General features: G+C 43.3%; 1 protein-coding gene across 2 annotated transcripts; it reads right to left on the bottom strand.

The window, feature by feature from the left end:
* Window positions 1–24,480, bottom strand: ANP32B (acidic nuclear phosphoprotein 32 family member B). 2 transcript variants are annotated; one of them, XM_049896964.1, is made up of 7 exons: window positions 24,056–24,480; window positions 15,526–15,675; window positions 12,068–12,190; window positions 6,555–6,744; window positions 3,769–3,887; window positions 1,895–1,964; window positions 1–451 (listed from the first exon to the last, which is right to left on the bottom strand). In XM_049896964.1, exons 1-7 carry the CDS (start codon window positions 24,101–24,103, stop codon window positions 384–386), a joined length of 768 nt encoding a protein of 255 aa, XP_049752921.1. In that variant the 5' UTR covers window positions 24,104–24,480; the 3' UTR covers window positions 1–383. The 2 variants fall into 2 exon arrangements, with proteins under 2 accessions (XP_049752921.1, XP_049752920.1); XM_049896963.1 differs by lacking the exon at window positions 24,056–24,480 and adding an exon at window positions 22,508–22,826.

Below are 24,480 nucleotides of genomic sequence, written 5' to 3'. Positions count from 1 at the left end.
CAAAATGTTAAGATTTTATTTACAAAGCTTCCTTGTTGTACAGAAAGTAAAAATGCTGTTACAATCTCAGTGTAACTGGTAGCCACGAATGGTTCAGACTCACCCGTCACAGCTATCCACGCTACAGCCAAGAGTCTTACACAAAAACCTAACAACGCTTACAATTTTGTTGGGGTGAAGTCCCCAAGCTTGGTGGCGGATTTCCAAGAGGGACTAAATAGAAGAAGGCGGAATGTCACAGGAACTATTCTTTGGCTCTTTGGGTGGGTGGGTATCCTGGGGTTTGTATCACAGCTACCTTTTTTTTTTTTTTTAAACAGCTACCAAATCCATGAGCAGTCCAACCAATACTCAACAGTTTTTTTTGCAGGTTAATTGGGGTCTTAATCATCTTCTCCTTCATCATCTGTTTCTCTCTTCCTCTTTTCACCTTTCCCACTTTCTTCTTCCTCTGTACAATAACAAAAATTCACTTTGAGACAGTTTAAATGGCATTCTGCCAGTTATTGTTACTAGAGGCTACAACATACAAGGTTCCAAAGAATTTTTTACGATGACTGGTAGATAACAAAGATGTACACTTCCTCAGATCAACAGGTTACTGCGTAAGAGGTGTTAATTAAAAAGAGGTACAAAGGATACCCACAGAAACAAGGGCAAAATGTATAGCAGCACTTCAGCTCACGCAGCAAAGTTAATCCAGTTTTCTCTATTTTAAATTGCTCCTTCCCCATTTTTATTAAACTTGTTGGTCCATACAATTAGATATGAGCCGTTATTAAAATGCAGGGTAAGTCACTTCACAATCAGCTAGCCTGTTTTTGAGCCATGCTCACTTATAAGTGTCCTTGGGCAAGCCACTTAGCCTCTGAAAGTCTGTCTCCTCATTTGTAAAATGGGACAACAGTACTGACTTTATAGAGTTATTTTGAGGATTAAATAACATACACTAAGCACTTAGTGTTGTACATGGTCAAGACTCAAACTGTAGCAAATTTCTTTAGAATACTCTATGTATCAAAGAGACACATCTACACAGTCTTTTTTTTTTAAATTAGTAAAAATTCATGACCACGCCAATGGAATTAACTTTATCTGTGTTAAATCATGTTCCAAAAAGCTCCTTGAAGGCAGGAACAAGGTCCCTAATCACTGCTACATCCTGTGCCTGGCAGTGCTGAGTAAAAGTACGGATCAAATAGAAAGCACAGCAAACCACTTGGTACTCTGAAACCTATTTAAGTGTGAAAGTCTGTATCTTCAACATGTATTAAATAAATAGATGTTTCACTAATCTTGGCTGTGATGCGAAAAGGAGTAACACTGACAATGTCAGAAAGGTGCTATTTATATAACCTGTAAAAATTATGACCCAGTTATTACACCTTCTTTATGAACAAATTCCGAACAGAAATCTTATGCCACACTATCACCTAAATGATGGGGTCTAACGTACTTCAGCTGCTAACCAAAAGGTTGGCAGTTCGAATCCACCAGGCGCTCCTTGGAAACTCTATGGGGCAGTTCTACTCTGTCCAATAGGGTCGCTATGAGTCGGAATCGACTCGACGGCACTGGGTACTGGGGAAACATACTTCAAAACGGTGTGGGGCTTAGGCCTGGGCCTACCACTCTCAGATAACAAAACAACCCGCTGCCGTCGAGTTGATTCTGACTCATAGGAACCCTACCACTCTCAGATAGGCACTCTTAATCCCGGAAGCAGCAGGAGGGGCTGCGCCAGCATGGAGGCAGTGATAGGGCTATGCAAGTGTGAAGACCACTGGGGCCAAGGGCCTTTTATCTTCTTCTCTGTGGGTTCAAATTATGAATTAACGGACACATTCACTGAATTTTTAACTGAGAAAAATCAAGTGCATGCTATTAGACCCACCTTCATCTTCATCCTCATCCTCATCTTCTTCATCATCATCAACTTCTCCATCAGGGCCAAATTCTTCTTCCTAAAAAATGGCAAACAGCATCCCATCATCAGATTAATTCTCCCAAGTCGAGAAGTACAAGGAAAAATGTACTTTACAAATAAATGTAATCTGCATTCAGGAGAACTGTATTATTTTTAGCTACTGTGATGGACTGAGATCTATTTTCCTTAACGAACTTAATTAAAAAATGTTTTTCAAAACCCACTTTTCAGAGGTAAGTAATCTATTTGCCGGACACATTTAATTAGCACGCAACCTCACAATGCGATAGATTGCTTGTGTGGCCTTTCCTGCCAACATTTTCTAACTCCCACTCAAGTGAATGGGCAGGACTACACAGATAGGGTAATTGTGGCCTGCCAAGGGAACTGGTCAGTTTTTCCATTCCACTGGATTTGAGATAAGCCATCCCGGAGATGGGAAAGAGAAGATCCCACAACCAGGCAGAATAGCCAGGAGCTGAGAGTGTATCCTTTGGACCCGGAAGCCCTGTGCTGAGAAGCTCCTGGAACCAGCAGACTGAGAGGGAGTGAGTGAGTGAGCTGTAACACTGAGACAGGGAGAAACAGTGGCAGGAGACCACACAGTGGGCTTGCTGGCCCGTAGACTGAGAAACTGACTGCCTGGGGTACCTCGGGGGACTTAATGGCAGGGCTAAAGAACTTTGTAACACTTGCCTGAGCAGGGCAGAGGCCTAGGGCCAGAGAGAGGTGTGCCTGCAAGCACGGCTAAAAGGAGGCCGTCCCGGTGGAAGCACTGTATCCTGAGTGTTCCTGAGCTTTAACTGTACCCTAATAAACCCCATAATCGTTTGAGTACTGCCTGTGAGTTCTGTGTGGCCATTGCAATGAATTATTGAACCGGGCAGAGAAGCAGAGAGTGCTGCGGGAGGGATGGTTAGTGTCAGAACTGGTAAAGATGGCAGGGTCAGAACTGGTAAAGATGGCAGGAAGAGGAGGCATGTCTGACCGACGCCTCGTAGGAATCAGCCTTGGGCTGATGATCTTGATTCTCCTCCCCCCTCCTGAAGTTAGGAGGTCAGATACCGCCCTCAAGCCATTTTTACAAACTTGTAATAGATAATTCAAAAAATGATCCTAAAATCTTGAGTTTCAAAGGGGGTTTGGACAAAGCTTTCTTTCTGTATTCCTGTTCTTATACAAAGCTTCTTTCAGGAACTTAATGTCATTATACACTATGAGATTATACGAACACTCAGCTTTGTTACTTCTGTACTACAAAACAACATGTGTTTTGATACGTAATTTTCTCTGCTTCATTTCGCAAACCTCCTTGACGGTCAAAAGTAAGTCACTCCTTTCTCCTACCCGCCGAGAGCACTCACTTTCTCCAGAATATTGTATTACTAGGTGTCCCATTAATCAGACTATCTGTTCTTTCGGGGGAGGACCATGTTCTAACTTACCTTTTCATCCCCAATTCTTTGTACACAGAATGGGTGTACATGCATTTACTAAACCAACCAAAACATGGGGAGAACAAGTTCAAACTCAGTAAACGTATCAATACACTTACATACTATCAAAGTAACATTGCCAGTATTTTTGCCCTACTGAATACTCAACTCCTGCTTCCTCCCAAAGTTTAAGGGCCAAAAACTTAACTTGCAGGGCCAAGCACTGTGTCTAGTTAACACTCAGCAGGCACCCCACCTAGTATTTAGTAAAAGGGGGGACGCAGCTAAATTAAAGCAGACTCACATGAGTAATCCTTTCACAAATATATTTCTTCTTAAGCCCTTAAATCTGCACTTGTGTTTTAGTTACAAATAGGAAGCAGGGCAGAAAAGAGTTGCACTGACCTCCCCACTGACTTCGTCTTCATCTTCTTCCCCTTCTACATCCTCGTCTTCATCTTCCTCATCTTCATCAAAATCCTCCTCACCATCCTCATCCTCCTCGTCCTCCTCATCTTCTCCTTCTGAAAACAGTCCAAAAAGGAATTCGATAAGTACTCTTGGTGTTGCGTGGGACACATCTCCCAAGGTGTTAAGAGAGCTGTGGGCTGGACCACAGGGCAAATACTGGGCTAAGCTAAAGCCAGGGGAGATCATGAACCGCACTCATTCTCTTTCCATAAAGCCATTGCAGCTAAGCCACTTTGTCCAACAAAGTTCCATGAAATCAGGAGGCCAGGAATCCTGGTCTTTTAAAGACGCATACTACAATACTTACTGATGAAATATTACAGTATCTGGGATTTGCTTCAAAATAATACAGGAAATATGTAAGGGTATATATGCATACAACAAGATCAGCTATGAACCAATATTTTTTAAGCTGGGTGATGGGAGCATGGAAGTTCATTCTATTATTTCTATCTTTGTCTGAAATTTTCCATAGTAAAAAGCTAGGGGGAAAAAAATGTCTGCTCCACCTCTTGAGTAATGGTACCACCAGAGCCAGCTGCCCAAATCAGGAGCCCGGGGGACAACCATTTACAACTCTGTGACCCGGGGGACAGGCAGAATGAGAGGCACCTGCGCCTCACCTGTGTCTCTACTCCATCTTGTGCAGACCTTACTTTTCCTGGGTCCTAGAGCTTGCTGCGCTCTCTCCTGCCTCCAGCTTCTGTGTGCTCTGCCTTTTCTTCTCTGCTTGGCTAACTCCAACTCAACCTTTGAGTCTGTTAAATATCACTTCCTCAGGCAGTCTTCCCAAACCTCTTATCTAGGTTATATGATCTCACAGCATCTAGTGTGTCTCCACTACAGCACTCTGCTCACTTGTAATTATTTGTGATTATTTAACGTTTCTCTTCCTAGCAGACAGTGTGCCTCAAGAGGACAGGAACCATGTCTTTTCTTTCCCCCACCACTATTTTCCATAGTGCCTGGCACATAGGAAATGCCTGACTGATCTTTGCTCTCTAGCACTGCCCTTCACCCTCCAAAGAACTGTCTTTACACATGGCCTTCAACCCGTTAGGGTAAATGTAAAAGGACAGATGGTTTATAGGAATAACTGAGAACCTATGGCAAAGGAAGTGAGTGATGTAAACATTTGGAACAAGGTGAGATGTCCTACTCTCCGCCCATTTTACCACCATATATCCCATCTCTTGTTGCCTTGTTTCACTGTTTTGGGGGGAGGGGAAGTAAACATGCTTCCAGGGTACTACACCATTAATTCCACCCAAGATGTACTTTTTATTTTTAAAGAAAAGAGATCACTTAAAATTATACCTCAAATACAGCAATATCACAAACTTCAGCATCACCAGGAATTCTAGAACAAGTTCTCTTCATGCTGACTGATGTGAAAACCAATCACTCCGCTTCCTCTAAGCCTCTCTGAGGTTAAGAAAACTTTTATCCCAAGAGTGACTCAGAGAAAACAGTATGCAAGAAAACAAGCTAAGCAGGAGAGACATTTTTGGTAGAAAATATAAAAAGACTCTTAAATGTGAGAATCTTAAAGACCTCAAAGATAAATGGAATGTAAAGCACCTTGACCACATATTGAAAATTGCATGTTGTGACCAGAAGATTATTTTCCTTATTAATAAAAGGTGGAATCTAACACATAGTACTTTAAAACAGGGCCTCGAACCAGTTCAAAATTGTTCAGTAATTGCCGACGTAAACAAGGGCTGCCTAACCCACTGCACAGCCACCAAATCTGGTATCTGTGGTTATTATGACCCAAATAGGAAACAAACAGCTGTGCCCTGCTCAAAGATGGTGGCACACCTCACTGCTTTCGAATGTGTTGCTCTCCACAGTCCTGCCAATCATGTTGCTCTTCCAAAGTCCTGCCACTGTCTTTCCTCCTGAGAGTTTCAGGAGCCGGATGCGGGAGACTGGATTTTGGGCAGAACTGTGGAAAGCAACACACATTCAAAGCATCGCAGTCAGTTGCCATCTTTGAGTGGGGCACCTAGGGTCAAAGTATCACAGGCACAAATTTGGTTGTTGTGCAACTCATATGTCGCCCTTGTTTACGACAGCAATTACTGAAGAAGATAATCATAGCACGGCAGAAAAGATACCAGATTAGGTGACAAATGCTATAAAAGAAGTCCTCTACACACAGGAACCCAACCTAGCTTGTGGGTGCCAGGAGAGTGTTCCTAGAAGTGGTAACAAAGCTGAATTTGTAAGGATAAGCAGGCAGTGACTAAGAAAGGGGAACAGCTAGGAAAAGGAAATGAGACCTGTGATCTCCAGCAGAACTTCGAACCAGCTTGCCCACTTCTTGAAAATTCTTATGTACACCTTATGCGGATACATAAGAATCACCTGGGGGGATCTTGTTTAAGTGTTAATTCTAATTCACTATATCTGGGAGGGAGAAAGCAAATTCTTTGCAGAGTTGAACCAGAATGAACCAGTCTGAAATCCTGATCTCTAGGTCCCAAATACAAGAGACTATTTAATTAACAAGGCATTTTTATTTTGAATCATTGTAAAGCTTCAATGTCCCAGGAGCTTACTAAAATTAAGCGTAAGTTTTATCTCCAAATTTAATGGAATGCCTACACAGCATGAATCTAAGTTATTTTTCTCAACAGCAATAACATTCACTGGCTTTATCAGGACCTTTAAAAAGGCAGGAATCAGGCGCACTGGATGTTAAGCCCACTCACCTTCATCCTCCTCTTCTTCGTCCACACCGTCCACCTCAGCATCTGAGTCAGGGGCTTCCCGGTCCTCTCGGTCATAGCCATCCAGGTAGGTTAGCTGGGGCAGAAGCTTGAAGACACTCTCTCGGTAATCATTCAAGTTGGTAACCTCACAGTTAAACAGATCCAGGCTTTTCAGACATTCCAATTTTTTCTGAAGTAAAGGATCAAAAAAACATAACTCCTAAACCAAAGAGTCATAAGCAAGAAAAACCCATCTTGTGAGAGGTAAAATTCTAGGCTTCATATTCAATTAGCTGCTACCCACTCAGCCTTGTACATAGGAAAACAATTTCCAGTCCCTGCAACCCTTTTAAGCACTAGATTTTAACCAGTCCCTCCCTTCTTACAGCTATCCTCCCAGAGTACTATATCCTTTTTTCAGTAGTCTAAAGATAAATTACATTAATTTTTATCAAAACCACATCTTTTTAGACTATGAGACAAATCAAACTGCTAGCTTAATGTTTGGTTCAAAACTAAGTTTTAATATTTGAATAATCAATGGCCAATGAGAACTTCCTGGGTATCAAGCATGGTCTTCCATCTTCTGGGGCAGTAGTACGTGGAAAAATCCAGGTTTGTTACACAGTCCTCAACCTCAAGATGCTTACAATTCTACCTGGAGATATAAGACGGAAACGCTAGAGGACAGAATATAACATAACGCATACTGTGTGGGGGTGCGCATATTTTCCAGGCAGACAGGAGTCAACCTAGGCTGAAGAAAAGGAAGAGGGACTCAATGGAGCTGGAGCTTAAACTTCAGAAACAGAAACATTACGTTCTTTTCTTCCTGGGGGAAAATACCAAAGATTGATACTTTACCAGGCTTTTCTGTAAAATTCCTCTTATTTTACCATACCTTGAAATTTTGTTGCAATACCTCAGTTGGTCAGAACCAGTTTCATCTATCTAAAACAGTTAAGATCTAAAAATATGGCCCAAGAAAATTTTTCTGAGTAGCCAAAGTGGCTAGCAAAATGTCTATGTATTTTACCTAGATCCTCATTTGTTAGTATTTCAGTGTACTAGTATTTCAATCCTAGGTCTATTAAGAATTTTGATTAAGGGCGAGTTAGGAGATTCGAAGGGTGGAGGTACTATCACAACAGGCAAGTAAGGAGATGGCACCAGAAAGTGACAGCAGACCCTCATAGGTAGGAGTAGAGGGAGCAAACCTATAAAAAGCAAACATAAAATGCGAAGTATTATACAGTCTGTGCCTTTTAATATAGGGCAGTAAGCCCAAAGGGCACACATACACATTAACTTGTAACGACAGTTCTGAAAAGAAAAGGCTTGGTATTTTTTAAGAATGTAAAAGTAAATTTTTTTGATACCTAAAGATTTTGATGCTTTATGGGGAAAGATTAGCTATGTAAAATAACTGATTTTGCTAAACCTATTTGAAAATTTATAAGGACATGGGAAGAAATTCAGACAAAATGAAACCTTGCCTTCAAGACTTAAGTACCTGTATAATTCTGGGGAGTTATGACATGATTTGAAAATCTGTGCTCTATACTAGGGGTTGGCAAACCATGTCTGCTGGCCAATTCTGGCCTGCCACCTGTTTTTGTAAAATAAATTTTATTGGAACACAGTGGTGCCCGTTTGTTTACTTATTAGCTATGGCTCCCTTTGTGATACAATAGCAAAGTGGAGCAGCTGTGACAGGGGCTGTATGACCCGCAAAGCCTCAAGTATCTACTCTCTGGCCCTTTACAGAAAAGGGTTGCTGACCCTTGCTCTTAAAGAATCTTCATCTTCCTCATCAAGGAGAGGTTCCCACACTTGTTTATTCTCCGTGAGCAGCCCTCAGAGCCAGGCAGGGAACATAATGCAGGGATACAGCAACAGGCAAATGCTGTACCCCTCAAAACACAAATGTACAATGATCCAAGAGTTTGTGGATCAGACAGTGTCTTTATGTTAAGTCAGTTCCGAGTTCTCAAGAAAGCTGTCCCCATGCCTTCTAATCACAGCGAGAGTAGCTTCCCTACTGGGCAGGCCCCGTGCTCCAGAATAAGGCCAGGTATGACTTCTTGCCAAAGGGTAAAAATGCTGAAAAACCACCCCCGACAACTTGCTAGCATATTGGGAATTCCTTTCTCCTCATAAAGGCCGACCGCTAAAGTATAACCAGTAGTAAACTTAGGCACCTTTCCCAAAGAGGTTCAGTCTAAAAATTCTTCACTTAAAGGAGGAATGAACCATTTCCTAGTCAAAATTATTCCCTGGGAATGGATGCACAAAAATGCACACAGCCTCTGATATATGTCTAACACCTAATAGCGCCAAAGGCACTTTCTCCAGTTTTACCGACTATTCCAGTAGACAGGGCATCCAAGGTTCTCTTGTTTCTGAAACTCTATGTATCTATGAGATTTTGGCTACTTCCTGCCAAACGACCCATTGTCAAACAATTGGGACATACCAAACAGTATGCTAGAAAACAAAACGAAATAAACAAAAACAAAAACAAAAAAACCCAAATAACTCTAATATACTCTAAAATTGTTTAAAGTAATAAAATTGTGCTTAGAGGCCCAACAGGCACAAAATGCACTACACACAGATTATTCAGAGGATCCCACTATAATCTGTAATTACTGTTTTTAAAAATTACAACTCTTTCATACCAGAAATTTGACCTGAAACTAACAGGCTAGCCATAATAAACATTAAACATTTTATTAACAATAATTTTGCTTGCCTTCTTAGAATTTAGAAGGGCTTTGGGGGATGGTTTGGATGGCCCAGGTCTCTTAAAAAAGGTGTCCAAGGAAGTTTGAATTGGTGGCTTCTTTGTCTCTCGATTAATGTCCCTGTAGCAAGCAGAGGCATTCACAATCATTGCATTGACTTTAAGAACTGGGCTCAAAGTAGACGGTGTTCAAAATGTAGGCGGTTAATGAGGATGAGGATGGTGTTTTCTCCCACTTAAGAATACTTTCAGAAGCCATAATGGACCCAACATTTCCCCCCTTCACCTTCTCCTACAGTCTTATTTTATTCTAAGTTAGAACTTCAGGAGACCAATCTAGCACTCCCAGGAACTGGAACAGCAAGTACAACAGAATGGTGAGAGCACAGGCTTTTTCCAGACAGCCCTGGGTGTGCAGCACTGTGGCTCTGCCACTGGCTACACCTCAGTGTGTGACTCTGGACAAGGGATCAGCCTCCCCTAAGCCTCAGCTTCCGCATCTGCAAAACGAGGACCGTGCTATTCCTATCCACTTTGTAGAAACGTTTTGGGAATTACTGATAACATACAGTGTCTGATGCTTAGCAGATCTTCCAAGTGTTAAATGCAAGGATGATTATTTCTTATCCTTCACTGTGTCGTGGGCCTGGGACTTTCACAGCCACCAAAGGGTCCCACATATGACTGGCTAGGTCAGGAGCACCCAAGCCAACAACTCCCACACAATATTTGTTTCTGCTCTGCCTCTGTGTCCCAGGACACTGACAAAGGCTTCTGAATGGAGTATCACAGAGGTCTCAGGCTGCCATGAGAATCAAGCAACAGTCAGTCACCCAGGACGGAAAATACTGCCTAATCCTGTTCTAGAAAAACCCTATGCTCACAGTGACCCACAACTGACAGGCTTATCATTAGCCAATAATTAATAAAGAGCTAGCATAGCCTAACAGGCTGGGACAGTGGTCAACACTCAACTCAGTGCTCCTGTTGGAATCACCAGCTTAGGGCAATGTGGGCATTAAGTAAATTGACAGAAAGAGAACAGATCCCAAAGACAGTAGAAAGAACCATGAACTTGGATTTGAATTCCTACGCTGCCATTTATCCTGTGATCCTTGAGTAATTATTTAAGCTCTCTAAGCTCAGTTTCCTCACCTCTAATGTGAGGAGAGATTCTCATCTCTTCGAGTTATATGTGAATACAATGGGCCAGTTTTAGTGTCCTTGAAGAGTAAAACTCAAATGTCTGTTTAAACACTGGAAATGGGGGTTGGTTTAGAGGAAAAGAATGTAATTAGTAAAGCAAGGGAGTCCGAGTATTGGGATGTACCTATAACCGAAAAAAAAAAAAAAAAAAGGCAAACTGTGGAATGAGGACAAGAACAAATAGGCTCCCAACATTTTTGAAAAATATGAGCACCTAAACACAGTCCACTTAATAAAACATGAAAATAAAGGAACTCTGTAAAAGTCGATCAAATTTACATAGGAGCAGAGTCTCAATTATTGATTAGAAGGGAAAAGACCCCACAATTCTGCCAGAAAATCCTCTTTATTAGAAGCTACCATTTAGCTTTTATCATCCCCTGAAGTATCAACAGAGCCTTCTGTGAAAGTGATCCGAGATCCAAACATTTTAATATATTGTGACATCAGCAAAGACAGAAACAGCAAAGGAGGACGCCTTTTTATCCTTTTGGGTTTTGCTCTTCTGGATTCTGAAAGACAGCTCTTATCTTCTGCATAATCCTCTCCTAATGTTTGCAAGTTAAGTCAAACCAAAATACTGATTTTATGTAATCACTAAAGACAGAATGCACAGAAAAGCCATACAAGCTTAATTCCCATCAGCCTTATTAAAATGCCAAATTATAAAATGCCATTATTTAGGGAAATCAGTCGTCTAACAATCTTGAATTCTTAAGATTTCCAGGTGGCAGCCAAACAGCACAGCCTGTAGGCTGCTCCAGATTCTGCATTAACCTTGGTCATCAGTTCTGCCTCTGGAAGCTCTCTTCTGGCCACTCAACTTCTACATGGGCTGGACCCACATTAGCACAGCTTCCCAACTTACAAACCACAGTAAGTGTACCACCTTATTTCATTCTCCAAACCCTACACTAAATAAGGAAGGCATGGAGCATCCTTCCTCCTTCATAAATGAGGAAACTGAGGCCCAGCGAAAAGAAGCCAACTTGCCCAAGGTCACACAGTAAGTCCACAATCCAAATGAGACTTAAAATTTAGTTTAGTCCATAGTTTATCCGAATCTATAAGACTGAGGAGGATCCTGGGGGTTTCCATGCAAAACTTTAGGAAAGAGTGACCAGGTAGAGCACAAGGTTATGAATTAGAAGTTCTAAAACTCACTGTCCTTGAATCGTTCGATCTACAATTCAGATATATACCCAATGTAAGGTTTTTACAGTAAAAGTATAGTTTGGTCAGTCTGGGGAAAATTTAAGAAAAATGCTTAAGGCAATAGTCAAAGTATGAACTGGAAAAGTCAAGGGAAAAAAAAAAAACAAAAAACCCCACTCAAGGAAGCCACCACAACATTAGGCAGGGAGAGCAAAGTTATAGAAATATACTCAACTAGAGAGGCCCTGGTCTTTAAAACTAGACTCTGTGTGTGTGTACATATACAAATAAATTTTTTAAAAATCATATTTCTCCCTTATTATTCCCAACCATTTCCCCTACTATAAAGAAATATGAAAATGAAAATGACCAATAAGTCCTGGTTTCCAAATTTTTAATTACTTACCAAAGGTTCCAAGGTGCTGATATCTTTCAGTTTATTTCCACTTAAGTTTAGATGTGTGAGATTTGGAAGTTTTTCTGCTAACATGTCCAGGCCTCCACAGATTCTATTGTCACTGAGCTCAAGCTGCAAGAGAAAATGCACACAACACACACACACATCATTAAGGTGTTACAAATAGCAAATGCCGTTCTCAGGTAGTGATCGACATGATCAGATGATTCCTATTTCTATTAGGGCATGTGCTCATTTTGATTGACTAAATCCAAGTAAGTTTACAAATCCCAGCAGCCCTGAGGGAGAGGAAGAGGGAACAGGAACAAGGTGAGAAGAGCCATGTTTTCATAACCAGCTGCTAATAATACGTTTGTTCTGGAACTGCCCTCTAACATCAGTGAATACATTTTCTAACCTAAAAGTGAGGCAAAGCAGATGAGAATTCTTTCAGAAGTTGTAATACTCCATACCTGCCAGAAAGGGTAAATGGTCCATGCCTTCTGAGCAGCTTATTCTGTGTGCCAAGTAAAGCTTGCAATGCCCCTAACCTGTTTTGCAGTGTGACACATTGTGGGGTTCTACATCTGGAAAGCACCGGGAAACGTTGCTCTGAAGTCTATGGAAGTGGGCAAGACCCCAAAAACGAGCCCTTAAAGAAGCTCTGTGACCACAGGAGGAGTGGGGCAACAGCCTCAAGGGTTGATGAAACCAGCTCCCTGGAGGCCACTTCTTGTGCAAACCTGGCACTAGTCTTTGTAAGAATCTACTCTAATTTCTTAGCTGCAGATCCAGTAGCAGAGGCAACTGGTATGCCAACGAACGAATGAGCCTTCAGCAATGAATATTAGAACCCTTCAGCAATGAATATTAGAATTTTTAAAAGAAATTGAAGCCCAGAAAGCACTGTGGAGAGCATCTAATTCAAGCCCTTCATTTTGCGGATGAGAAAACTTGGGCCACACAGCTGGTTTCAATTCTGTATTTTAAGTGCCAACAACAATAGTAACTGTATCTAACCCTAACACAGTACTCAAGTGCTGCCAGGCACTGCTGGAAGTACTAGAAATAGATTAATTCATCTGATTACACAACAAGCTAAGCAGTAAGCAGAATTACTACCTCCATTTACAGATGAGGAAAATAAACTACAAAGAGGCTACCTAACACACTCAAGGTCACACAGCTGTTACAGTGGTGGACCTATGACTGGAAGCCAGGGAGGCTGCCTTCAGAACAATCCATGCCTTCCCCCACTGCACTATGGACCTATAACAGCATGAAAACACACATGATGAAGTCTTTGGTGTGCAATGAAATGCACTACATGATACAGAATAGAGGGACTTTAAAAAATTTAAGTATATATTGAACAAAAGAATTTTGAAAAGTTTGAGTTAACTGCTCAAGTGTTAACATTAAATACCTCAGAGGGAAAAATGTAAAACTTTTCCTTCCAATGGGACATTCCCATTAAATATCTAGTCATGTTCTACATTTAAAAATACAAGTCTATAATCAACAAAGACTTAAATGTTAGATGTAACAGAAATTTTGATAAATCAAAATAAAAACCATCCACAAATGCACATGGTTTTTAAGAGTACCAGAGAGATGGTTAGAGTAAGAGCCTTGTTCTTACAAATCAGAGACCACTTCTCCTGGTTGATTAGAATATTACACGTTCTATCCACATTCTTTTGACAGGAATATCTTAGGGAGAAAGCAATAGCAAGGCAATCCACTAAATGATTTTCTAGCATATTTATTTTGAAATGTAATGTGAAAACTTAGGAAACCAGTGACATTTATACACATTTTTTTCCAGAGCCCATTTCTAGTTAAAAATAGTCTGTGCTCTAGGTTAAGAAGAAAATTAAGTCCCTATTAGCTGTGAGAACATTCCATCTGCCTTTAAGTGTGATTTACAGATCTCTTCAGTCCCACCTCATTAGACTCGTAAGGTAAGAGATTAAAGTTTAAAAATATCAGAAGGAATTGATAAAGCCCACGTATACAAGTCACTGGAGCTAACTTTCTAAATAAGTCTGACAGTAGAGAGACCACAGTGATTTAGGAAAATATATCAGGATGCTAGGAAAACAGAACAAAAAACACAGGCATACTTTAACTAGGGACTTCTGTCACCAAGTTTGCACAGATGCTGAAAAGTTGTTGCCTTAAATCTATGTGAGCTAATCAGAGCTTCGACAACCCATGCAAATATAAAAAAGAATATATTTGAACTTCTAAAGTGGATACTTAGAAAGGAGAAAATTATAAATTTAACAGGATTCTTTCTGATCAAAAGCAGGATCACCTGAAACTCATGAGAACTGCCTGAACATTTATTGCCTAAAAAAACAAGGCAAATAAGGGCATTTTAGTTTTTAATTCATGTACTTAACAAAAAAACAAGTCTCTCTCAGAACTGAAGCAAGCTATAGAAATAGCGTACCTTGTCCTTTGCCTAAATTTGATTATAGAAATAAATTTCTTTCTATATGTGCCTTTGTTTATTCAGGTTCCCTAATACAGTAAACATCGAAAACAGTGGAGAATTCTGAAAACCTTACGTAATCAGACACCTTTTCCTATGTAATGGAAAAGGTGCTGGATTAGGAGAAGCAAAAGCCTTTCCTGGGTCTGTTGCTGCGTCCATAAAACAACGGGCTGGACTAGATCAATCAGTAAGTTCTAGCTCTGGTATTATGGGGCTCTGTGACAGACAAATGTACAAAGACAAGAAAAATATTTTTCTTAAGTGTTTTATTCTTTTGGAGGTGTAGGGATGTTCAGAAGAGGGTAGACCAGTAAAGCAGTAATGACAGGTCATCAATTAGAATATGGAAATACACTGAATTCTTCCAGTCAGCTATAGCACATTTCAAACTCCACGAGAATTACATGACAGGTTTGAATTATTATTATTTTTTTTTATAACAACTCAGCAAAATAAAATCCCGATTTATTGTTGGGTTTAAATTATTTTAGACTACGAATCTGAAGCATCTTTACTTAAACTCACCCTTAATGAACAGACATAAAACATGAAGAGTGGGAAGCATCTATGGTTCCTGAACCAAGGCATACTAAGAATAAAACCTAGTTAACATTATAACAATACATTTGTAACAATTAACAAATAGTAAATTATCCTAAGTAATTTATTCTTCATAACTCTTTGTTGAGCAACCAACATGCATTATTTCCAAACATCACAGCAATTCTGCATGGTAAAGTGGTATCACCAGTATTTATAGGTGAAGAAACTGAGCCTTAGAGAGATTAAATAACCTGCAGAAGATCACCCATCAAGGAAATGACAGAGCTGGAATTCAACCCCAGATCTGCCCAGTTCCAAAGGCCATGTGCATCCTGCTACACTAAGTGCTTCCTTACAGGTAGAATCATACATTTTCCCTTCTTAGGATATTTTGTTTTACTGTTAAACAAAAAGCACTTACCTTTTTCAATTTCGGTAGTTTGGGGAGATTTGAAACTGAAATCAAGCCTACATTTATTAAACTGAGGAACTCTAAGTTCACAAATTCGGCTGTTAAACCCTCAATTTTTCCATCATTTGATTTGCAGTTGTCCAGGACAAGTTCTCGAACCTATGAATGAAAAATAAAAAAATAAGAAGAACAAGCTTTCAAAAAAAAGAACGAAACAAACAACAAAACAAAAACTCCCTCCATAAATACCTAGAGCAAAACACTCTAAGCTTCTACTTAGACCCAAATCAGTTATAAATAGATGGAAAACAACAACAACTAAGCCTTCAGAAGCAACATTACTATATGTCTATCTGTCACTAGGCATAAATAAAGACACACTACTTTTCGGAGACAGAAACAGGAATTCTTATCAGATATAAATGAAGAAAGCATATCCCCCTTGATTTCTTTTTCGAAGTCTGTTCCCCAAGGGCAGGCTTTACCTAAATAAGTTTGCAGAGTGAAAATACCCCTTTAATCCACCTAAGGCCCAGGAGATGACCATAGGAAAAGAAGAAAGCTTTACTTTTCCATCAAGATGACTAGATTTGGGCTAAGTTTCTGCACTAGCATACTTCCCATCTCTGATTTTAATCTTTACCAAGTTTATCTTGACACTGGGAAGGAAGCAAGATGCAAGAGGTCTTAATTCCAAACCAAGATCAATTTGGGTTACATATTAGAAAGATGTTCCCAGGGAAGAGGATTGCTGGGCATTAGTTTCCTTTTCTCAGGCCATAAAATCTTCTCTGGGGGTCTTGAAAGTTAGAATTCAAATTCAAATCAATCCAAGGTACATATATGAATCTTTTTTCTAAGAGTCAAAAGAATTCTGTGGATTTTGAACACCGATCATTGTAATAGTTTACTGTGCAGACTATGTGCATATCTACCATGGAAATCCCTTACTGCAGTTCTTGCTCTGTGACTGACTTAAAACTTTTTAACATGCTTTGACCTACTTATAAAACAAAAACCAAAACCATTGCCCTCAAGTTGATTCCGACTCATAGCGACCCTACAGGACAAAGTAGAACTGCCCCATGGAGTTTCCAAGGAGTGCCAGGTGGATTCAAACTGCCGACCTTTTGGTCAGCAGGCATAGCACTTAACCACTACGCCAACAGGGTTCCCTTGACCTACTTACAGTGATGCAAATTAAAGTTTTAACTGTCCCACAAAGGCAGTCTAGCAGTGAAATCTACATGCATTAATCAAGCATGCATCTGGAAGGGAGGTGCTGAGAGTTCTGAAAAGAAGGCCCTAGTAACAATGCTTTCAATCTCCACATAAAATCCAATCTTACTGGGATCACCCACCTATTTGGCCTGGGGGATTTACTGGAACTATTTAACAGGGAATTTGGAAATATGGTATACTAAATGACACCAACATGCCAAAAACTATGTGAGGGGGAATTAAGAGGGCCATATTGCCTCTTAGGGCATTTCTGCCTCCCAGCTCACTAAGTAATCACCTCTTAGACATTTCTCTCAATTGGTAAAATTCCACTTTAGCCAGTGCGATAGATCATTAAAAACTACCAAAACTACCATACAGCATTCAAACGTGGATTATAACATGTTTGCTGAACCAAGCAGTAGCAACTGGAATCAAAAAGAAACTGGGAGAAAAACAAAAACAAAAAAAAGGGTTACGTTGGTTCAAATGTGCAGGTTTAGTTGTTGGGTATGGAAGAGGATGGGGAGAGGCTGAAGTTCTGGTTTGGAGAACCTGGGAACCATTTACCTAGATAGGACTAAGAAAAGGCAGCTTTGAGGGGGAATGCAGTGAATATACGAGGGACACCAAGTTTAAGGTTCCCACGGGACGTCCAGGTAGAAGAATCCACAGGCAGCTGGACATGTGGGCCAGAGCTTAGGGAAGGTCTGGGTTACAGTTATTATGTATCTGGGCGTCTTTTAGTCAGAGGTAGTTGTGGAAGCATGAATTTCCCAGGAAGAGAACCAAGGATGGAACCCTGAGGATCCTACAAAGAAGACTTAAGAAATAAAAAATGCCTATTAAAAATGAAATATTCTATTCTTGTTGGCAGTGGGATAGCTCCTCCTGTGGAGAAGGTAAGAAGGCTATGACAGGTACAGATGTAAATGAGTTTGTAAGTGGCAGAGCAAAAGATCAGAGATAGTTTTAGTTTTCTGCATGAGTAGGAGACAACAAAATATACTGTAATAAGTAGGGCAGGAGTTCTATGGCTAGGCTGAGAAGGCACCATGACTTTTCCAGCAAGGCCGAGGATGTAAAGAGATGTCACCCCTGGAACAGAGCTTGAGGGCACAGTGTGAGGATGAGTACCCGGAATAAACACAGAGAGAGCTGAGTGGGAATTATGCATAAAGCAGAGACCATGAGAGGGTCTCATTTAGGGCTCTGGCCAAGGATGGCAGGTCTGGAGAGCCTGCTGTCAGTAGCCTTCCAGCCTTTCCAGAGTCCTGAACAGGACCTTGGTGAAAACGTGTTCTGCTCTCAGGCATTGTTTCAGCAACAGAGAAGGAGTATATGAGAAAACTGAGCACCTCTTCCCTCCTGCGCCCCACCCCCCTTCTGAGCATGAATAGATTCAGACTGCCATCTCCCTCTGGAACACAGAGTTTGGAGCAATAGGTAAGGCCAGGTCCATATAGTTCCACAATCTCCCCATCTACTTCCAACCTAATCAAGGAGAAAAGTCCCTAGTTTCTTCCTGTGCCCAAAATTCTCCTAGAGCTGCTGGTATCTAAGGAGGGAAGATTGGGCATGCACTTTTGTATTTGTGTCTACAACTTAGGAAGCTATCTGATCCATACACAATTAGCTGGACTTCTACTCTAGAACAGATGGTTTAATTTGGGGGCCAAGTTTACTCATCCTGCTTCATTCACCAAATTGAACGTGCTTTTTCTCCAACATGAATTTAAGGTAAACAAAAAGAGAAAACGAAAATTCACACTACTTTCTATTAAACTCTAGTTTTTGTTTTCTATAGTCTCCAAGGAATGTTATTGCTTTCTACTTTCTCACTGAAAAACTTGAACTATATTGTTGCCAATTCATAACATTGTTTCTATGGGAAAACACATTTCAAGTTTCAAATAACCAATTCCTAAAAACCTGTAAGGCCCTCTTTAAGGAATGGTCACTCAGAAAATTCTAGGTCAAGGAGACAACTTTGGGCATTTGAGCTAGAAGCCACAGAAAACATGGAAGTGATTGCTTTCCTCTCATCCTCTCCCAACTCCAAGGCTACTCTGAAAAAAGACTGATCGTACCAAACTCATTGGGTGATCTTCCTCAATTTTAACAGTTGTTTTCGCCACAGGGGCAGGGAGTATGAAAGACTTAGAAATAACTTTATCAATTCTTTTCATTAGAATGAAACCTTCTGATAAGACTATACACCAGAATGTCTGGATGGTAGAAAATGGTAAGAGTGTGATTTTCACTTTCTTCTTTTTGCTTACCCACATCTACTAGTTTTTTTTTTTTCAGTGAAGATGCTATTACTTACAGAAAAAAAATAATAAATTGCTTCTATATAACCAATTATAATACACAGTTGAGCTCAAAATTACACCACAGCAGAGACAACAAACATCAAAAGTTGAAAAAAATCTAAATTTTCTTCAGTAAGCAAAGATTAAGGAAAAACTCGATTTCTAATATGAAATGTCTCAGTCCAGCATACAGCACACACCAGTGTTCCACAGAGGCACAGACTGTGAACCACAGGAAAGAACTGCTTGGCTTTCTAAAGAAAAAACAAAACAAAACTCAAAAGTCAGTATCAAGCCTAGCTCTCTCCAGAGGAATGACTGAATGAGGTGCTCATAACAAAGACAGGGGTATGTTTGGTACAATGGAAGGACGAGAACCTCACATTAAAAAAAAAAAGTATTCTTTTCCAAACTGGAACTATAACTAAATTCACTTTATATCTTACTATTGCAAATCAGTCTCTTCTCACACCCTACTGACAATACCAATTTCTATGATGTACATAATATGTTGTAGCACTATTATCTGATCTTAGTGAAGTAACTGACAATACAAACATTTAGTATGAAGTAATTCCTATCCTCGCCTATACAATGCTTTGAAATTGTACTAATGACTTAAAAAATGCCATCTTCGGCCATTTTCTTTATTATAAGAACATATCTCTCATAGAGCTGCTTTAGATCTGGAAAAACACGGAATTACGTATTTCTTTTTCAGAAAAGAGCCCCTCATAGGGAAAATACAGAGCTCTGGTAGCAGAGTGGTTAAGGACTCAGCTGGTAACCAAGAGGTCAGCCGTTTGAACCCACCAGCTGCTCTGGAGGAAAGATGTGGCAGCCTTGGAAGCCTACAGTTCTACACTGTCCTACAGGGTTGCAACGAATCGGCTTGACGGCACTGTTTTTTTTTTTTGGGATTTGGTAGGGAAAATAAACCTTATCTATGTTTATAAGTGGGAAACCCTGGTGGCACAGTGGTTAAGCGCTACGGCTGCTAACCAAAGGGTCAGCAGTTCGAATCTGCCAAGCGCTCCTTGGAAACTCTATGGGGCAGTTCTACCCTGTCCTATAGGGTCGCTGTGAGTCGGAATCAACTTGAAGGCACTGGGTTTGGTTTGTTTTTTGGTATGTTTATAATACACCCGTTGCCGTCAAGTTGATTCCAACTCGTGGCAACCCCGTGTGTGTCAGAGTAGAACTGTATTCTCCATACCGTTTCAACAGTTGATCTTTCGGAAGCAGGTTCCCAAGCCTTTCTTCCGAGGCGCCTCAGGGTGGACTTGAGCCTAGCTCTTAGTAACTGCCTGCGCCACACTCAAAAACTCCTTATAAGGAATAGGGGTATAGTGATAGGTGAACTGAAACTATTAACTTGACCCTCATGTTTATAAGAGATACTCTGGCCAGAGAACCCAAGTGTTACCTGGGTCGTCTTCAACCGCTCACTTTTGATCTAACCTAACATTAAAACCATTAAGGTTAACCTTGGGACACAGTTATGTATTTAAGGGCATCCTGCCCATATTATAAGAGTATATTCAATGGAAAAAATGTTCTTCCTATTTCCCCAAATGACAAGAGTCTGTGGGATCCCAGAGGCCAAGTCTGCTCTCTACCACCGAACCTGACTTAGGCCAGTTGTCTAAGTATTCAGAAAACCTACACTTTAACAATTTCAATGGGAGTGAATCTACTAAGGTTAGAGGTTCTCAGCATGTACCTGCAGGAACAGATATTCCCTTTATGGGAGTCCATGAGGTCAAAATTATTTTCAGTGTTACATCATTATTTTTGTCTTTTTCACTCTCATTCACTTACATGTACAGTGGAGCTTTCCAGAGGCTACATGATGTCATCACTCCAAGGGCTTAACAAAATGTGCATGTACATTCTTGTGTTTCAAAAATTAATTTAAAATACGGTAAATACCAATACATACTACTCACAAAAAGAAAAGTTCTTTAGGGTCCTCAATAGGCTTTAAAAATGGAAAGGGGTCTTGATAACCAGAAAGTTAAGAAAATTCTTTACCTAGACGACAATTTAACATCAGGTTGTGAAGACCACTCCCCCACACGCACACAATATACATAAGGACCCATGTGACTAGCTGAGTTTGATTTTAAAGGAGTCATCTTGGAGCTGTTCATTTACTTCAAGGGTGATGTCTTTGTACAAAATACTTTTTAACTTATCTTTTAAATTTTCCCTCAAAACCTACAGCATTTTTTCTACAGAGTCTTTAGTTTTAGGTCAAGTCTTACCTCTTTCCAACTGAGCACTTAACTCCCATTGGTCTCAGTCTCCCTGTCAAGAGCCCCTAAGAGAGCCTTCCTCAATCCCTACAATCTTAGCTAGGCTCCATGACACTTTCCAAGGCCACTCCTACTTGCCTTTGTGCAATAGGCACCAGAGCAGCACAAGCGACCCCATGGGGTTCTCAAGCTTCAGGAGAGGAGGGGCTGCTGTATGCTCACACTGCTTTCCCAGGACCTGGCATACTGTTTGTACTCAAATATTTATTTAATAAACTAGCATAGTCTCTAGGCCAGTGCTGTCCAATACAGAAGCCACTAGCTACATGTAGCTTTGACACATTTGAAATGTGCCTAGTGTGTCTAACAAACAGAATTTTAAATTTTAATTAATTTAAATAGCCACGGAGGTTTGGCCTCTCTGGGAAAGGGGTAAGGCCTCAGTACATTAACTGAAAAATTAACACCTACACACACATATATTTTTTGAAGTAATATTTTAGTTACATATTTCATGTATTAAAAAATACCAGCTACTGGAACACCAGGCCAGCTGTACTTTCCAGAGAGCAACACTATTCCACTATGTTAACAGTAATTTACTTTGAACACAAAACTAAAAAAATCTAAATTCCAGATTTAAAAGCACTCTGAAAAAAGGGCGGTTTAAATCCAGAGCGGGGGTGGGGGTGGGTCAAAACCACGTGTGTACGCGCTCCAGCATACTTAAGTGAATTTCCGCTAAATTTAATTATTTCACATTCTATTTGCAACTACACGGCAATAATGCAAAGGTCTGAAATTACCCCTCAAGGTGAGAACACTTCTCAAGTTCTACCATCTGAAGATCCTTAACCATTCGATATACCAAGCACATGGTGAACACAAAATGTCTGACGGAGGGACAGAAGGTGCCAACGCCGGTCAAAGCTCAAACTTAAACCCCGGGAAGCCAATCGAGACGCGCTCACTCTCACGTCTTCCAGGAAGGAGTGGGGCCGCCCCGAACCTCCTTTGGGGTGACCTCAGAACTAGGTAGCAAGGATAAAAAAACCTCGTGCGCACCAGGTGAACCCTGGTTGACCGAGTGCCCTGAGTTAGCAACTTGTTAACCACAGCTACAGGACTGCATGAAACGACTGGGGCGAGATGCGATGACCTCTGGGGGTTTCCCCTCGCCCAGGGAAAGCCACTCACCCGAGAAGGCGGTCTGGCAGGGGCCTGGAAACAAGGCCCCGCACCCGCCTGTCGGGCGCTCGGGGCGGCGGCGGGAAGCCGCGCTAATTCAGGGGGAGGGCCCGGGTGGAGATGAAAGAGACGATTCTTAAAGGCCTGCCCCGAGCACATGCAGCCAGGGCACTGGCCGAGTGTCGGCCGCAGGCGCCCACAGGCCCGATGGCGCGCTGCCAGTCACGCCAGGCCGCACTCGAGCACCTGTGCGAGCCGAGGAGCTCGGCCCCCCGAGCCTAGCTGAGGCCCGCCCGGACCACCGGCGCGCTAGGCCGGGGGGCAGAGGCGGCCGCCTGGCGTTGCCCTTTTAAGAAGGGGGAGGGGGAACGGCAGCTCGCCCCACAGGCGATGAGTCGGCGGCGGCCGCGGCGTGCGGCTCCCGTCAGCGCAAGCAAAGCCCGGGCGGCGCGGGCAGGGAAGAAACCGCCGCCCGGGACTGGAGCGGCGGCCGGCAGACGTCGCCGAAGGCTGGCGGGCAAGGCCGGTGGGCCGGGCTCGCAGGCCGGCTCACCCGGCGGAGGGAGACGGGCGCCCGCCAACATGGCGCTGTGTCTCCTTGTGGCGCGCCCCGGCTGGCGCGAGAAACCGCCGCCCGCCCACACCGAGGGGCCAGCCTCCCGGGGCAGGGGCCCCCAGGCTCCGCCGCGGCGTGGGGGAGGGCGAAGCCACCGCGCCCCGCTGCCAAACGGCTGGCCGGGCCGAGCGGGTGCCACCCGGGGAGGCTGGGAGTAGACGAGGTCCGGGGAACGAAAAGGGGAGCGAAAGAAAGAAAAGGGGAAGAAAGTTTTATTTTTAGGCTTGAAAAATGGCGGGAATCGCGTCCTTTTTTCAAACTTGGCCCCGGAAGGGGCGGCGGTTGCGCCACCTCCGCCGCCCCGGCCCGCCCCTCCCCCGCACCCTCGCGCCAGGCCGCGCCCGCCCATGCCCCCGGGTGCCCGCGGGGGCTTCTCGCCTCCCTCGAAGGGAAAAAGCCCCCTCCTCATCCCGCTACCCCTGCCCTTGGCCCGGCCCGCGCCAACCGCGAGCCCCGGCCGGCGGAGCCCCCGCCCTGTTCGCGCCCCTTCCCATGCCGCCCGGGGCGCGCGGAGGCCGGCCTGGTCCGCAGAGGGCCCGGCCCGGCCGCGCGGCTCCTCGGCGGGCCCGGTCGCGCATCCCGGGAGCCTGCAAACATGGCTCCCAGCGTTACACAACCCCCGCCTCCCTCCCTCGCCGCCGGCCACACGCACACGCTCCCTCCGGCAAAGGACCTCGGCGTGCGAGAAGCTCAAAGTTTGCTTCCCCCAACCCCACAGCCTTCCCCAGGCGGCCGCGGGGGCCCGCGGGCGCCAAAGAGTTAATACCCGCGCGCTGGCTCCCCCCTTCGCGCCCGCCCGCCCGCCCGCCTTCCCCGCCCGAGCCCGCGAGCTGCGCCCTTCCCCGCGCCGGGGCTGGCGAACCCACGGCCCCAGCCCCGCAGGTGGCCACCATTACATGCAAGTCATCGGGGGAGAGGGCGCCCGAAGGGGCTCTGCTTACAGCCGCAGGGGTTCGGTTCCTCAGCTCCAGGTGGATCCTTCTCTCCATGTTTCCCTCTGCCCCCCTCTTCAAACTTAACTTTCCGCGGCGGGGGCGGAGGGGGGAGAGGCGTCCAGGCCTGCGCGACGAAGGCCGTCGGAAGGGGTCTGCTGGCGGCAGAGGCCGGCGACGCGGTCCTGGGCGGCGTGCGGCGTGCGGGCGGGCGAGCGGAGCCCCCGGAGCCAAGTTACTCACGGGAGCGGAGAGAAACCATGGAGGGAAAAGGGGGCAGGAGCGCAGCGCTGGCCTCACTACCGCCGCCCCCGGCCGCGGCCCCGCACTGCGCTTAAACCGGCGACGCGGCGCAGGCGGATGCTCGGCTCCTCTCGGCCCCGCGTGGCGCCGCTCGGCTCGGCTGCCGCGGCTGCACCAAGGACGGGGCGGGG

The sequence above is a fragment of the Elephas maximus genome, chromosome 9, assembly GCF_024166365.1.
Source record: "Elephas maximus indicus isolate mEleMax1 chromosome 9, mEleMax1 primary haplotype, whole genome shotgun sequence".
In the NCBI taxonomy this organism is placed as follows: domain Eukaryota; kingdom Metazoa; phylum Chordata; class Mammalia; order Proboscidea; family Elephantidae; genus Elephas; species Elephas maximus.
Note: the sequence above shows the minus strand (reverse complement) of the source record. Positions and strands in the feature narration are given on the sequence as shown.

Excerpts from the sequence above, each read along its gene's own strand:
- ANP32B (XM_049896963.1), bottom strand. The coding sequence starts at position 22,657 with ATGTGCTCGGGGCAGGCCTTTAAGAATCGTCTCTTTCATCTCCACCCG. Across the intron at positions 6,745-12,067 it reads TCAGCACCTTGGAACCTTTG|AAAAAATTGGAATGTCTGAA; the intron begins GTAAGTAATTAA and ends CCTTTACTTCAG. Across the intron at positions 1,965-3,768 it reads AAGACGAAGTCAGTGGGGAG|GAAGAAGAATTTGGCCCTGA; the intron begins GTCAGTGCAACT and ends GCCATTTTTTAG.